A 16,651-nucleotide genomic window follows, 5' to 3' on the forward strand; every position below is an offset into this window, starting at 1 on the left:
GCACAGGCTCCGGATGCACAGGCTCAGCGGCCATGGCTCACGGGCCCAGCCGCTCCGCGACATGTGGGATCTTCCCGGACCGGGGCACGAACCCGCGTCCCCTGCATCGGCAGGCGGACTCTCAAACACTGCGCCACCAGGGAAGCCCAAGAGTGTACCTTTTTACCATGAGGTCAGAACAGGCACAGAACAGGATGAGTGATATACCATTTGGGTTAGCATTCAGATGTTCATAACAAATAGACAAAGTCATCTGAGTAAATAAGGATTCTTTTTTTTCCATAAACAAGAAATTCAAGCAGCAGTTCAGGGCTGGTACTACTGTTTCAAAAGCCAAGCTCTCTGTTCTTAGAACTTGTCTTTCTGCTCCCTATTCTTACAGGAAGGCATTCATCCCCATTGTCACAAAATGACTACTAACGTAGGCTCATAAGTGAACTCCAATCAGAAAGAAAAGCCAAGAGGGAAAGGCAAAGACCATAACAGCTAAGCCAGCCCACTGTAATCAGAAAAGTAATAGTTCTCTCCAAACTCTGTCCCCTAAGTTCCTGCTTATACCTCAGAGGCCAGACTCAAGTGAAAGGATCACCCTAGCTACAAGGGATCCTAAAAAATGAAGTTCTTTTCTTTTTTTGTTGTTGCTGTTAGACCACCAAAATAAATCTGATTCTTTTAGTAAAGAACAAAGGGGAAGAAAGAATATTGGTAGACATTCAACAGCAAGTGAGACAAATAAGTAGGTATAACAAACTCTATGAATATGAAAGACCAAGGACCCATTCATAAGTCCCAAGTAGCTTATTATCAAGATATTTGTTTGCATAAAATGAGTGATACTTCTTAACTGATTAGAATGGAGAATATTGGAGAGAGAGAAGTCAAAGATAACTCACAAGTTTTCTAGGTTTTAGTTGGTTATTAAGCCTATTAAATAATGGAGGGAATATAAGAGATACAAGAACAGCTGGTTTGGAGTGAAAGAGAATAAATTTGATTTGGACCACATTGAAATCGATGTACCTACAAAACAACATATGGGAGATGTCCTGTTGGATGTCCTGGAAATACAGGTCTGAAGCTTGGGAGAGAAGTGAGGGGGAAAGATAAGGATTTTTTAGTCATTACATGGGTAGATAATGGATTAGATCATTCTGTGGGAATTCGTATAGTGAAAAGAAAAGAAGGCTAAAGATTGAAATTTGGGGAGAATCTAATTTAAAATCAGGTTAGAGAAAGTGACGCTAGCAAAGGAGATTAAGAATAAACAGAGGCCTTCCCTGGTGGCGCAGTGGTTAAGAATCGGCCTGCCAATGCAGGGGACACGGATTCGAGCCCTGGTCTGGGAAGATCCCACAGGCCGCGGAGCAACTAAATCCGTGTGCCACAGCTACTGAGGCTGCGCTCTAGAGCCCACGAGCCACAACTACTGCGCCCGCATGCCACAACTACTGAAGACCATGCGCCTAGAGCCTGTGCTCCGCAATAAGAGAAGCCACCGCGACGAGAAGCCCGAGCACTGCAACGAAGAGTAGCCCCCGCTCACTGCAACTGGAGAAAGCCTGCACATGCAGCAACAAAGACCCAATGCAGCCAAAAATAAATAAATTAAATAAATAAAATTTTAAAAAAGAATAAATAGTTAGAGAGATAGGGGAGAAACCATGAGTGACATTATCTGAGAAGCCATTATGGAAAAGTTTCAGGAAAAGAGAGGACTTCAACAATATTAGATGTAATAGCAAAATCAAGAAAGAAGACACTGCTGGCTGATAAATTAGGACATTTTTGGTATTTGTTTGTTTGTTTTTTGAGGACAGTTCTAGTCAATGATAGATTAGAATGGGGGAAGAGTTAAGGATTCTGAGAAGGAAAATAGTAAATGCATTTGTTAAAGGCAAAAGCACAAGCTCTGCAGCTACCTGAGATTTCTAAACCTGGGATTTCATCGCAGAACTGGCCTTCCCATCTCTGAAAATTGTGAGGAATCAATGGAAGTAAATAAAGGATGAGGTTCCTTGAACAGCTAATTACTAAGAGACACAGAGTTCCCACAGAGCCAAACCTTTGAGAAAGTCATCATTGACTACTAGCATTAATTCCTCCTCTACAAATTCTCCAGGAAACTTACAAATTTCCTTCAGACCAAGGGACAGTGGCTCTTTAGTAAGCCTTTGCCTCCAAGCTAATGGCTACTCTGTCTGCAATTGTGTTTCTTTATCTTAAGCTGTTATTGTTCCATTTTTCACAAGATGAGTAGTTTGCAGGTATGATATCTTGTTGTCCCGTACATCTTTTCTCCTAACAAGTCTTTGTGAGTCCTACAAATAATGCATTTATTTCTAAGCCCCCGCCCCTGGTGGTATGCACCAACTCTGCATTCAGTGACCATCTGGTAACTTGAAATCAGCCACAGTGGGAGTATTTAGCCTTCAGAAATGAGCCGACTCTGTAAATCAGAACTTTTTCCTTTTGAATAGCTGGTTGTTAAATACGTATAAGCACACCACTTCCTATCTATACCCATCACAGAGAATGAAAGGATTAAGTGACTCAACTCTATTCAGCTATCATTACAGTAGTTTATACTCTGATTTGGTACTTCATACTGGAGATAATACCTCAGTATATAGCCCAGATAAAACAACCATTCCACTCATTTCTATTCATTAAACATCCATTGAGTTTCTAGTCAGGCACTACTGATCTAGATAATGAGAATACTAAAATAAATATGACAGTAATTATCCTCAAGGAATTTATAATCTAGCAGGATAGATAGATGGTAGATAAATAGATGATAGATAGATGACAGATGATAGATAGATAAGAGAGAGACAGAGACTGAGACAGAGAGACATGATAAAGGTATAAGAAAGGCATAAATTAGTTTAGGAATACTCAAGGCAGTGATTAATTCTCTTTGAAGGAATTAAAGAGTTTTCTAGCTGGGATTTCATTTGCAGGATACTGTTTACAAAACTAAATCTTAAACTAACCCTCAGTTTTCTGTGGCCTTTTCTCACTGTCTTCTCCCTCCAAAGTAGAGAACTTAACACAAAATACCTTCTTTAGGAGTCCTATCTAAAGAAAATTATCTATTTACAGGCAGATTTTTACACAGTCAGCATTCAAATCAGACAATGATAAGAACTTTGGCTAGGACAGAGAAAAAATCATCTGGAAATAGCTCCTCAAAAAGCAAGTACCTACAGTTGTGCTACTAACAAAACACAGCTTCTACTCTCTTTGAATTATTATATGGAATAAAAATAAGATGATGCAAATGAGAGCATCTTCTTGCTTTTATGATTGTTTCATTTACCACAGTGCCAGGACTCCCTCTGCTCTGTTCTTTTCTCCTCTAGACCCGCCAGACTGATATCAAGAGCCCTGCCCAGAAATTCAGCCCCCCTCTTATCTTCCAAAGATTATGTTTGCCTCAATTTTTTCCTACTTTCGATCTACTCATGTTTTCTCTCTGAATGTGATGTAAATATTCCTCCAAGTACTTCTTGATGGCCTAAATTTTTTTTCTTCAAACGTGAGCTTTCTTGCTTCCCAGTATTTTGCCATAACCAATTCTTGGACTAGAGTTTTAGACAATAAATCGCAGTTTTATGGTGAGATTCAATAAATTGAAGACAAGCAATGCTTAAGGACGTCTCATAGAGGTTCACGTACAAAGCTCAAATGACCTGAGTTGCTGAGATGCTGTAGAGAACTCAAACTAGGAAATTACTTAATCTAAGAACTTGAAATGAGTATATAGGAGAAAATGAAAATTTTATTTTAGAAATCTGAGTTTACTTTTTTCTCAGGAATATTATTATAAAATTTTGATAATAACTTCCCTTGCAGTAGAGCTCTGCTGATGTACTGTTGCTTTCCACTAATGTTAGATAAATAGGGAGAACATTAACTTTTCCAGGCCACTTAAGAACTGTAGGGTCTGGAACATCCCGGAGAACAATAATTTCCCGTAAATTTTTCTGCTTCATGATCTGCTTAATAGTAATGTACAAAACATCAAAATGTTGTCGGGAAAAGCTCCCTCACTGTCGTCCAAGACTTTAATGATCTCCAGTCAGCACAATTTTCAGCTGAGATCCTGTAATCCTATGCAGTAAACCTTCTTTGTTTGTTTCATTAAAGATAATGATGAGCACATCATCCATTGTTCATGTCAGCTGGAAACTAATAGATGCTAATTGTTTAAAGCATTTATTGTATAGTGCCAAAACAATACCAACCATTTCCTAAATAAATGAACTTATTCACATTCGTAACTCATTACCTTGGTATAATAATAATTTAGCTGCTTCTGTCTCACTTAAATAATATAACTTTTGTTTTTCATACTTTAGGAAAAGCAAAAAGAATGAACCATTTTAAAAGTAAACTCCCATAGTAGGTCATTTATAACTTCGATTTGGGTTTTTTGTGAATTATATACTTAAAGATGCTATAATCTAAATGTATCCAAAATACGTTCCTCTGAAGTTTTACTTTTAAAACTTTTTCCCATTATTTCTCACTTTCCAAATTTCTCATTCTGTTAATCATGTGTCTGTTTTTAATGGAAGCCTGAGCTATATCCCAAAGGTAAACATGTTAGAAATAGACAGAAAAATGCATTTGGTACAAGCCTTAGGTAGACAACAAAATCATCATCAAACTAGAGCTTTTAGCTAATTTGTAGTTTTCCTTTATTTAAACTATTCCGTTCGGTGTCTTTTTATTTATGACCCGCTGCTTTCGGTGTTGGAAATGAGCAGCTGCTATGCGCTAAGCACACGATTGGATATTCTGAATATATTATTTCTCTTACTCCTCACAAGAATCCTTAAAATGAAATTTATCCTTATCTTACTGGTACAAAAGCTAAACCTCTGAGTTTAAATTAAATTAAATCTTTGACTCTTAGGTGCTAAGAGACTTACAAAGATAAGGAAGATATTGTTCTGGCTTTTTGGAGCTTTTATTCTAATAGAAGGTTTGAAAACTACCAATAAATATGAATACACTCATACCCACACACAGACACACACACACACACACCTATAACAAGAGGTAGCATGTGATGAATTATATAAAGGCTTAAAACTATAGTATGTGGAATCTTATCTTTCCTTAAATTTTGCATATCCAAAATTTTAGCTCAGCAAACTAGATTATGTGAGAGGTCTTAGCCAAAGATATGTGCAATGTATATATACCATGTGTGTTTAAAAAAAAAAAATTCTTAAGCCTTAGGCTAACCTGTATGTACCTGTGAATCATAGCAACAGGATCAAAAGTCATGATGACCTGAAAAGACAAAGGCTAGAATATGCAAAGTCAGAATACCAACTACTGAAATACAAAAGTCAAAAAGCAGTTAGGATTCAGAAATGAAGGCAAAGAAAATCAGAAAAGAACCAATCAGGAAGACATGGGATACACAGGTACCAGGTGGCTTTGGATATTAGGATAAAGTACCAGAAGCAAATATTAAAAATGAGGCATCTTCTATGTCAGCCAAGAAGTGTCATTTATTTCCTGCTGAGATAAAGCTATTCCTTATCCTGCAGTTGAGAATTAGTAGTTCCCTATGAAGCGATGGAATATGAATGAACCTGTCCAAACGGGCAGGTGAGGCCTGAGAACATACTAGGGGGAAAGTTTGATTTAATATTTTATTTTGCTTTATAAATATATTTTCTGAAATGTGTCTCTTAGATATATATAGAAATAGGTACATTTTATTATAGCTTAGAGCAGTCTTAAAATAATAAATTTACTCTTGGGTATTTTACCTAATATTTCTTTTGGTAAATATATTCCTGGAATTGATCTAAGCCAGTATTCAGCTACTATCTAATCATCATGATCATCATTGTCATCATTTGTCATTTATTAAACACTTCTTATGTGTCCAATATTGCGCTAAGTGCTTTATGTACATTATTTTATTTAATCCTTGCAGCAAACCTAGGAGATGGGTATGATTGTTGTCCACATTTTAACAGATAAAAAACTGGAACTCAGGATCACAAACCTAATAATTTATGTAGCCAAGATTCATACCAATGATTCAGTCTCACTCCAGAGCATGTGCTTTTCATGATTACATTTACCCTTAGTACTTCCTGAAGTTAAAAGTTGTGGCTTTTCATTTGCATTTAGATGATGTAGTAATCCCATGAGCAAAAGCAAAGAAAAAAATGTAATACCAAAACTGCTTTTCTATTCAATGATAAATTATTTTTAAAGGCATAAATAGCAATATGCTTCTCCTTTTTATTATAAATTCTAAGAATGAGTAAGATAAAGTTCTCCCAATGCAGTGTAGTATTGGGAACAATTTAATAATTTTGAAAAATTTCTTGAAACATCCATTTTTCATATATATATGAAATGTTCAAAAATGGAAATTACTTCCATTTGTGTCTCAACTTGACATCAAATTTACTTTTAATAAATATCATGGAAAAAAATACATATATCCAACGTTATCTATGCTAGACAGTATATACTGGCTATATATGTGTATATATTATATATATATATTTTTTAAATATAATGGTTAACATAGATAATATTGGATCCAACCACTGAAATGCTGTTCTAGGCAATGGCTGAAGACATTGTCATTTAAAGTAAATTGTTTTTGATTTTTTTTTTTTTCTTTGCGGTGCGCTGGCCTCTCACTGTTGTGGCCTCTCCCATTGCGGAGCACAGGCTCCGGACGTGCAGGCTCAGCGGCCATGGCTCACGGGCCCAGCCGCTCCGCGGCATGTGGGATCCTCCCGGACCAGGGCACGAACCCGTGTCTCCTGCATCGGCAGGCAGACTCTCAACCACTGCGCCACCAGGGAAGCCCTAACTGTATTTTTTTTTGATAATTTAGAATTCCAACAAAGTCGAAGGTTAGAGTGGATTAAGAAAGGCCATATCTCACCTAATATAAATATATATTTCTAGGTTAAGGATTTGATTATTAAAATTTTGTGTAGCCTTCAAAATAATTCTTATATTTTACATTTAAAGAAAATGACCAGTTATTAACTCAAAAATATACAACAAGATACTGGGGGATCCTGGGGGAAAAAAAAACAGCTCATTTGAATCTGATCTCATGTTTACGCTACACCCTACTGCCATTCAAGTTGTCTTACCAAAATGTTTATATCTAGCTAATATTTTCAGTGAATTGTTGTTCATACAGAACTATTTATTAGGGTAATGATTATTCAAGTCACAGTAAATGGTTTATATAAGATAATCATCTTTCTAATGCTTTATGAAATTTGCCAGTATCTATGATTTAAAAGATCTCCATTGTGAAATTGACGAAGTAAGGACTTTTCACCATTATGTTTAAGAGCATATTTACAAAAAAAAACTAGTCTCTTAACCTAGTAATAGCCATCAGGTAGTAATCATACAGTAATAATACTGGCTGCATTATTTTATATTATACCAGACACCACACATGTATTATTTCTAATTTTCAAAACAGCCCTGCAAGGAAGATATTATTTTCCCTATTATTTTATAAACAGTGTTTTAAAGGTGAAATAATTTGCTCAAGTTTACCCAGCTAGCAAGTTTTCCTTACTCCACATTTTTCAGACTTCAAAACCTATTCTTTTTTACATTCCACATGTCATTAACATAAAGCATTTATGAAGGTTTTCAATTTATCAGAATATTTGAACACCCAGAACACCCTGCACCCTGGCAGATGACCATCTGATTATTTCAGTTCCAGAAAGTTTGAACTATTGTAAATAATAATGATTTTTTCTAGTACTTCTAGGATTCATCAAAATTCCAGCAACCATTCAGAAATTAAACTTGCTCTTTTCTCTTGGCTTTTCTTTAAAAAGTTAGTGTTTTAATAATTAGATTTTATATTATCTCTAGGTTTTCAGTGAAGCATAATGGATTAAAGAGAAAATTGATGCTACTAAAATTGGTTTTTATAAGTTACAATGGCAACTTCATCATACTTTTTTTTCAAATTCAGAAATAAAAAAAATTTTTCTTCCTAATATTAAGCCAAATGTTTATTTCCCAGATTTTACCTAAATGTTCTTCCCTGAGGCCATTCCTGTTGTGAAACTGTTTTAATGGTCTTCATTGGGGTGTGGTAAAAATTCTCTAATTGTCATTGCTAAAAACAAGGGTTTCATATAAACTGAACTTTTCTTTTAGGATAATTGCCATTCACTTTTGTTTTATATGCAACTGAGTGGGATTTTGCAGTATCCTCTGTGGACAATTAAAGTGCTGAAATAGGAGAAGCGAATAATTGCTTTGTGTGGTAATACTGACAACTTCTGCGTATTTGTCAATCTGTGTTAACAGTATCGATCAGGATGGGATCCTCATAGAGGGGCAGATAATATTTCCACTAAATCTTCGGACAGTGATGTAAGTGATATATCTGCGGTTTCAAGGACTAGTAGTGCTTCTCGTTTCAGCAGCACAAGCTACATGTCTGTCCAATCAGAACGGCCAAGAGGAAATAAGAAAATCAGGTGAGTAAGGGGACTTTAAGCAGGAAGTTCCTCTAAATATATTTTAGAAGATCTTTATTTTTCTTTGGATAAATGTAAGATCTTTTACTTCTAAAAGGTTAATATATATCATTAAGACAATAAGAACTTCTGTACAGATTACTTTTAATTATATTTTGGTCTCCATTTCAAACTTCTTGCACAGAGAAGTTTTACAGAACTTATAGCTATCTTCTTACTAGATTATTTGAAATAATATCATTAGGTATTTTTTCATGTTTGTTATTTAAAAAGTAATTCTTTTATTATATCTTTACTGAAATTAAAGTGATGGTTAAGTGAAGACCTGAATTTTTTAATATTCTAAGGAATATGAAAAATCATATTTTAGAGGGGATTTTTCCTAGCTGAATACATTTTAGTAATTCAGAAAACACAAGAACATTACTTTTTTAGTAAGGTGCTCTCCCATCCTCTTGAAACTTTTTATAAATGCATGGAAAAAATTCTCAGTTTCTCAAGAAAATTTATAAATGTAATGTATGTTTTTTAGTGTAATTTTCATTTATCACCCAACCTATAGACTTTATGGACACCTGAGCTAAATTAGTCTTTTTTTACTCCTATTGGATCAAAACAAAACAGTAATGGAGAGACCACAATTTTTTCCATGCAACTTTGTAACAGGACAATATGATTTAAAAACAATTATGATTTAAATGTTGCTTACACAGTGCTTCTCTGGTGTACACTGGAGAAAAAGTTTTCAATGCTTAAAAGATGTCATTTTTATTTATGTTTTAGTAGTTATCGTTACTTTTCTATTTAATTTTATATGCACTTTTTCTTGACTTTTTCTTTCTGTTTTGTGTTTATTTGCATGCCTTCAATTTATTTTGCTTTCAAAAGGCCAAAGGGAATAGAAGAGGGAGGGAAAGAAGGGGATAAGCATGAAGAGATAGTTCATGAGGAAGAAGAGGTAAAGGAAGAAAGAATTAATGAGAATGAGAAAGGGAAAGAGATTACAAAAACATGTAATAAGGAGAAAAACAGAGAATCAGGAGACGAGGAAAAAACACAAGATATACCTGAACAAGGGAAAGAAAAAGAACAGTGGAATAAAGAGGATTTGCAAAAGCAATTCTCGCAAGATGATGACAGGTAAAATTTGCTCATTTTCGTAGACATTTCCCATTAGTAATGTCCTTTCTCCTACTCTTAAAAACTATTTTGCCATTTACATTTGGTTTATTTTCTTGTGTTTTATCTATTTAGCTTCTAATGCAACTAATTAATATTAGCAAATTATTACCTAACAGATTGATTTATTAAACAGTCTTTAATTTGTATACCATAGCTCTGAGAGTCTGATTTAATTGGGTTTTTAAGTTCTTTTTGACTAGGTGGATCAAAGGTAAATTTCCCTTTAGTTTTTTTAGCATGAATTACTGTATATCTTCCTCATTTGTAGGGTCAAACCTTTAAAATGAGGTTCTGAAGGGGCTGAAAAAATGTAGCCTGCACTATAAGAAATACTATATACTAGAACTTTTAAAATGAATGGCAAAATAGGTAGCAAAAAGTAAACTTTATTCTGTCTCTGAATAAAGAAAAAAGCAAGTCCCTTGCCTGTCATAGTTATCTGGTGGGGTCTAGTGCAGTTCTGATTCCTGAGGAAGATTGTGGAGTAGGAACAGTGGTCTTTGATACTCTGAGAAGATAGAGGCCTTAGGGCTTATTAGAAGGCAGACATGTTGACTTAGCCCCCTCTAGAAATTCATTCAGCTAGAGAAACTGCCAGAGAAAGAGCTTTGAACAGGGGAAAAGGGAAGAAACATAATCAGCAAGGCATAACAACAACTATGTTTTCATTTTCATAACACAATGCACTAAGTAAATATGAAACCATCTTTACAGTGCTGTACTGAAAGTCATGTCGGCACAAGTCCGCAGTAGACTCCATCCTTCTGCCTGAGGAGATGAGACCTGTCTAGTTACATTTCTCTGAGACTGAGAATTGCAAATCATGTGCAATTTGGAGGAATTTGGTTTTCTAGTAATCCATCCAGACCTTGATTTTGTGCTAGAATGCACATGGCATAATACTCACCCCGATTGTAAGCCAAATTTTGCTTTATTGTATCTAAATCCAATCTCAGTTTGTGCTTTACCCGGACTTAAAGAGAAAGATAATTGGAATAAATGTTTACCCCCTGGGTATACAATTCAGTGGTCTAATTCTGTGACACTTCACCTTCTGTCTCAGATTGGTATATTTAACTGTATCTGTGATCTATGAAGGTTTCTATGTAACAGACACGAAACCTAAAAGTAAATCTTAAATTAGGCATATTTTGTGATTCCAGTCTAAACTAGTAATTTCAAGTCTATTTCGTTGTTTATCTAACTTTTGATAATTACATTACCTTATTAATGAAGAGCATTTTTCTGGTTTATTTGGCATTGGGTCATTTCATCATTAATTCACAGAGAAAACTTTCCAAGATTTCCTTGGAAAGAGACACAGAGTTTCCTTTCTTCCAAAAGCAGAGCAAAATGTGAGCCTCTAATGTGTTTTCCATTCTATAAACTGTGTAAAGGAGAACACATGAGCCCCTTGGTGTCTGCCTGGAGCCAAAAGCCTATGTTAGCATATCTGGCTTGGTGGGGAAAAGTTTGAAGAAGATTATAACCTTGAGTTCTCGATTTTTTAATATTACTTTCTTCACCATTTTCTTCTTGAAAAGACCACATTATTTTACACAGGAAAGGGAAAGATGGTATATTCCTAGCAATGAGTCATCAAGGCATTGTACTCTGCTTAAGTAACTATAATACTTTCGCAACTGTAAACCTTAGGGGGCCAGGCTGATGTCTCTAGGGAACATATATTCCATATGATGGCAAAAAGTGTCAACTGCAATTATTTGTGAGAAAATGCTGGTGTTGCTAATTAATTATTGCAGCATAGGATCTTGAATTTGCTTTCATTTCTCAGAATAAAATGAACAGTCTTTATTCCAAGAGAAGCTATGTCTGAGTACTGCCAGTAACATTTCGTTTTGGTAGTTGATGAACAGAATCATAGATTGTTTAAATGCCAAAAACAACTTACGTGCTTATACAACATTATTGGAAATAATCTTATTCTATAATGCATCATTGACATTTACTTGTAATCCAAATTTTGTAAAGGAAAAAACTTTTTCTGACTTCAGGGTTTAAGTATCTATAGCAATGCTGGTATACTTAAAATTAACACAGTGACTACAATGAACCAAATCCATTTTAGTTGCTATTTTCATTACAGTAATTGTATCTCATTGTGTGATACAGAATTATGTTGTTTGTGTTATAGTAAGTCTATTAAAGTAAGTCTTCTGAATGTACTAGTAGGAAATGAATAGCAAAAAGTAAATTCAAAAAAGGTCCATTAAATATTTGAATATAATATGTTTTCAAAGTTGATTAATAAATAATACATTCACATTTAGCTATTTATATTTCCACACATGTATATTAGCCTGGTTAAATGCCCCCCTACCATTAATGATTATTTGGTAATCATTTCTAGAAAATCCAAAATTATATTTACCATTTAAAATATTTTTCTCACTCTCTGTACATAGGTATCTGTCTACATTATATCTATCTACATTTGCTGATTACATACCATATATATGTGGTAGGCTGGCCCAGAAAAAAAGTGTTCAGATGTAAGGAGAAATCATTCGTTCAACCAATATTTATTCAGAAAATTTGTCAGGCAATATATACTATGAACTGGGGGATAGAGGTAAAATTAAGCATTTCTAAACTTCTAAGCCTGAGGGTGAAGCAGTTTCTTCGACTTGTGTAGATGGATGTTTAAGGATAGATCCATATCCAGAAAATTTCATCAAGAAACCTAAACTAATTCACAAGGATATTTGATGGAAGAATTTGGCACAAGAAGTGGAGATCTTAAGTAAATCTGCAGTGGAAGATAGAAAAACAAATATTGAACAGTATAGTATTGTCAAAACCAACAACATTTGGTAGCTTTGTGATCAGATTACTCATCCATTCCCCCAGGTTCTGTTCTGGGCATATAAGAAAAAGAAAAAATAATTCAAGAAACTCATTATCTATAAATTTTCATAGATAACCAAATAAGATATACCGAGCCTCAACAGATTGCCTGCTTCTCAGATCCTCTCATATTTTTGTATTACCCAGCTTTCCTTTTAATGGAAATGTTACAGTTTATAATGAATGCACTGCCTAAAAACTTTATGGCTTCATTATTGTAAAACAGGTTCAAGATCTACGCTAAGAGTGAAATATTCACACAAAGATTTGCATTAATGAAGACTACACAGAAAACCTTTTGAGGATTTGTGTGGATCTGATATTTAGCAAATTTTTGTGCTTTACATTCTTACAGAAGAGTCAATTTAAAAATGATTATTTGTAAGGCCAAAATATAAATAAAAAGTTTCAAAAATCAAAAAAAAATTTAGTTCTCAGGCATGTCTATAAACAGTATGGAATTATGTTTTTAAAGAAAACGTTCTTGAGATAGGAAAATGTTTTAAAGGAAAAAGACGGCCTCAGTTCAAATGTTCATGAATAGCTGTTTTTAAGCCATCTAAATTATCTAGCAAAAAGTTCTTATAGTCTTTAAAAGGGCAAGCAGAATAATTGTTAATGAAATATTTATTACTGCTAACTTATAGATCAGAGTTACAGATCAGAGTTAAAATGTGATAATACATTTTCCTGACTATGTAATATAACGACGCGTACCGCATATTTACTCCTATGTTATAGACCTCCTCTGTTTTATGATTGTGCATAAAAAGGGGACTTTTTAAAAAAACACCAAATATCACTCTTAGAATTTTGATCATGTAAGGACCCAGGAATTTGCATTTTAAAAACAACCCCCCCCCCCCAAGTGGTTATGACGCTGTCCTTCCTCTCTTTTGGGTTGCTTATATTTCCTAATGAATACTACGGTCAGCTTGTCAATTTGGGGGGAAAAAGGCAGCTGCGCTTTTTGACTGGGATTGTGTTTAATTAGATCAATTTGGGGATTATTGCCATCTTAAAAAATGTTGTCTTCCAATCCATGAGCACAAGGTGTTCCATTTACTTATGTTTACTTTCTCTGGATGATGTTTCATAGTTTTCAGGGAACATATACTTCTTTTTTTAAAATTTATTCCAAGTATTTTATTTTTGGTGCTATTTTAAGTGGAATTATTTTATTAATTTCATTTTGAGACTGATCATTGCTAGTATATAGAAACACAATTTATTTTTATAAATTGATCTTGAAACCTGCAACTGTGCTGTATTCATTTATTAGCTCTAAAAGTTTTTAGTTAATTCTTTAGGATATTCTATATGAGATCATGTCATCTGTGAAACAAGATTACTTGATTACTTCCTCCTTTCTGATCTGAATGCCTTTTTATTTCTTTGTCTTGCCTAATTGACCTGGCTAAAACCATCACTACAATGTTAAATAGAAATGCTCATGGAAAGTTCTTAAAAGAAACAGCCTAGTAGAATTACTTTGCATTAGGTCTAAAAGCATTTTTGAGGATGTCTCCTGTGCCACTCATCCATTTTAGAATAGTCTATATGAAACTTTCTTTTAAAATTTTGTGAGCAGCTCTCTTAAAGAATAGATGTATCTACTTCACTGAAAACAAAACAATGTAATCCATTGTATGTTCTCTTTATCTAGTCTATCAGGAAGTTCAAGGTCATAGCCAAAAGACGTGATAATTCCATTCAATTTCTTGAACTACATTATATTATAATCATTATATTATATATAATAATTGATATTTTTATTTTTGCCTCTTTTCTGAGGCTTTGCTCCTTTACCTCTATTTTATTACAATTGTGTTATGTAACTTTTTTAAAAAACTGCCTCAAATTGTATATGCTGCTAACTCGGAACAGTTTTCATATAGTATCCTGCCAACCTTTAGAATTCAACACCTTTACGTTCTCTTCTTGAAATGCTCTTTTCTCTGAGCTCTTGTGATTGTACATTCCTTTAGTTCTCTAACCATCTCTCTGATCACCTCTGTCTTCTCTGGGAGCATTCTCTCTGCCCCTTCCATGTTGACATTTTCCAGAATCCCATACTAGGCCTTCTTTTCTTTACGTGTTCTATCTTGATGCTGCCTTCTATTCCGTGGCTTCCAGTAGCATCTGTGTATTGATGGCTTCCAAAACTGTATTTCCAGCCCAGGTTTCTTCCTTAACCATCTGCCAGATCTATCCAGTCCTGTCCTTGCCATCTTCTTGTCTGTCCTGGGGGCGTACCAAACTCAGCATGTAAAATTAAATTCATCATACTGTCACAGAACAGGCAACTACATTTAATAACCCACTCCTCCTTTTGTGCTCTCTTTCTCGGTGGGTGGCACTGGCACCCTCCCATTTGCCCAAACCAGGAACCTAGGCGTCACTCGACTAGTCCTTCTCCACTGAGCATGATTCCCTCCCTCCAATCAAGTCTTATTAATCTTAATGCTTAATTATCTCTGAAGTATTCCATTTCTCCCTAACCCTATATCTACTTCTATAATTTAAGCTATTATCTCTTATGGAGATTAGTTTAGTAGTTTAGTTTCATAGATTAGTTTAGTAGGAAAATCTTGTCTTTTAAAAATAATAGCCCTTAAATCTGAACTCGTTATGCTAATAGCATAAAAACATGAGTAGTCAGTTTTTCTGAAGTTGTTCCTTTGTGAATTGTGTACTTTTAAAAGATGAATTTTATGGGATGTGAATATATCTTTTAAAATGCTCAGAAGTTCTCTGCAAAAAAAAAAAAAAAATCTGTAATTGGTGTTGCTTCTTCAGTAACTATTATGAGTGTAGTGGTGATAAAATGCAGATGATATTTTGTTTAAGGTTAAGTTTGTCAAGCATGTCTTTTTTTTCTATTCCAATACTTCTTAAGAGCCACCTTTCCTTAAAATGTTCATGGGGAAGCAGTGTGTTCAAGAAAGCACCAGGTTTTAGTTAAGATGGTAGTAAAAAGGGTTAGGAATGAGTGGTCAGGGGATAGCTTTGTAACAGCGCCACCTGGCGTTGCTTTGCTGCTGGTGTCACCACATTTTCAGAGCGGTCTTTACAGCTAACTCATAATATTTATACTTCAATACCACATCTCTATTCTTTGATATGAAATCGGAGATCAGTGTTAATTAAAATTTACTCCCACATCTTACATAAATTAATAGACTTATTCAAAGAGTAATTGAAAGAGACCTATTGAATTTAATTGACTTTGTAGTGTAATCGTTATTAGCAATTCTGTTAATTTGTATTTCTGTGGTGACTGGTTATTCTATCCTGTTATCACACAGGAAATCTTATTCAGAGATGCCTACCCAGATTCATTTTTACTGATTAATTAATTGCATTCTGGTTAGAATAGCAATTTAGGATTATATACATTTAAAATGTCCATTAACATTCATTTACATATTAAACTTTTGTTTTCTAGCATTACCACTACTGATTAACCTATAGGTAAATAATGTTTCTATTTACCTATCTGCTATAATGGATACAATTCATTTTTATTTATAACATTGTTAACGTTTATTTCTAACATTTTCCCCACTGGCTGTATGTTAGAGAGTAAAATAAATTTAGTGTGAAAGTAGAGAAATAATTAAATTGGAATGACTTCTACCATACAAAATAATAGCAGTAGAAAAAACTGCTGCAGTAGTTTCCATCATATTCAATATTTATTTTTACAAGCCAAAAAGGACGATTAATTCACAACTGTTATTCTAGACTACATGCAATATTCTGACAGTGACTCCTAATAGAACTACAGGTATCCCTCAGGATGAACAAATTTAACATATAGAAGTTTGATTTTTATAGAAATAATAAAAATAATATCAAGTTTGAAGTCAAAGGATTCCCGCGCATGAGTATTATTGTGTTAGATACCAGTATATCAGTACAGTGCGGTACTGTATGGTGTGGCTTCATTTTCAAATGCTGATTCTCCATATGGAAAGGGGGAGTCTAATCTTAAGTGATCAAAAGTCAAAAAAAGAAAATCCACAAACACCCATCCTGAGACTTTAGAACCGTAATGACATAATTCCAATCTT

General features: G+C 34.3%; 1 protein-coding gene across 14 annotated transcripts in view; it reads left to right on the forward strand.

Annotated features, from left to right (window-relative positions):
- RIMS2 (regulating synaptic membrane exocytosis 2) overlaps positions 1–16,651 on the forward strand; it is a 635,932-nt gene that overhangs the window by 494,437 nt on the left and 124,844 nt on the right. For 7 of the 14 annotated variants that reach the window (XM_049700520.1, XM_033438149.2, XM_049700521.1 and 4 more), the window contains one exon: positions 8,353–8,525. The exons of the other annotated variants lie outside the window; for them this stretch is intronic. In XM_049700520.1, coding sequence (XP_049556477.1) covers positions 8,353–8,525 — 173 coding nt within the window. The remainder of the gene's footprint in view (positions 1–8,352; positions 8,526–16,651) is intronic. 14 annotated transcript variants of the gene reach the window in all.

The sequence above is a fragment of the Orcinus orca genome, chromosome 17 (assembly GCF_937001465.1).
Source record: "Orcinus orca chromosome 17, mOrcOrc1.1, whole genome shotgun sequence".
In the NCBI taxonomy this organism is placed as follows: Eukaryota; Metazoa; Chordata; class Mammalia; order Artiodactyla; family Delphinidae; genus Orcinus; species Orcinus orca.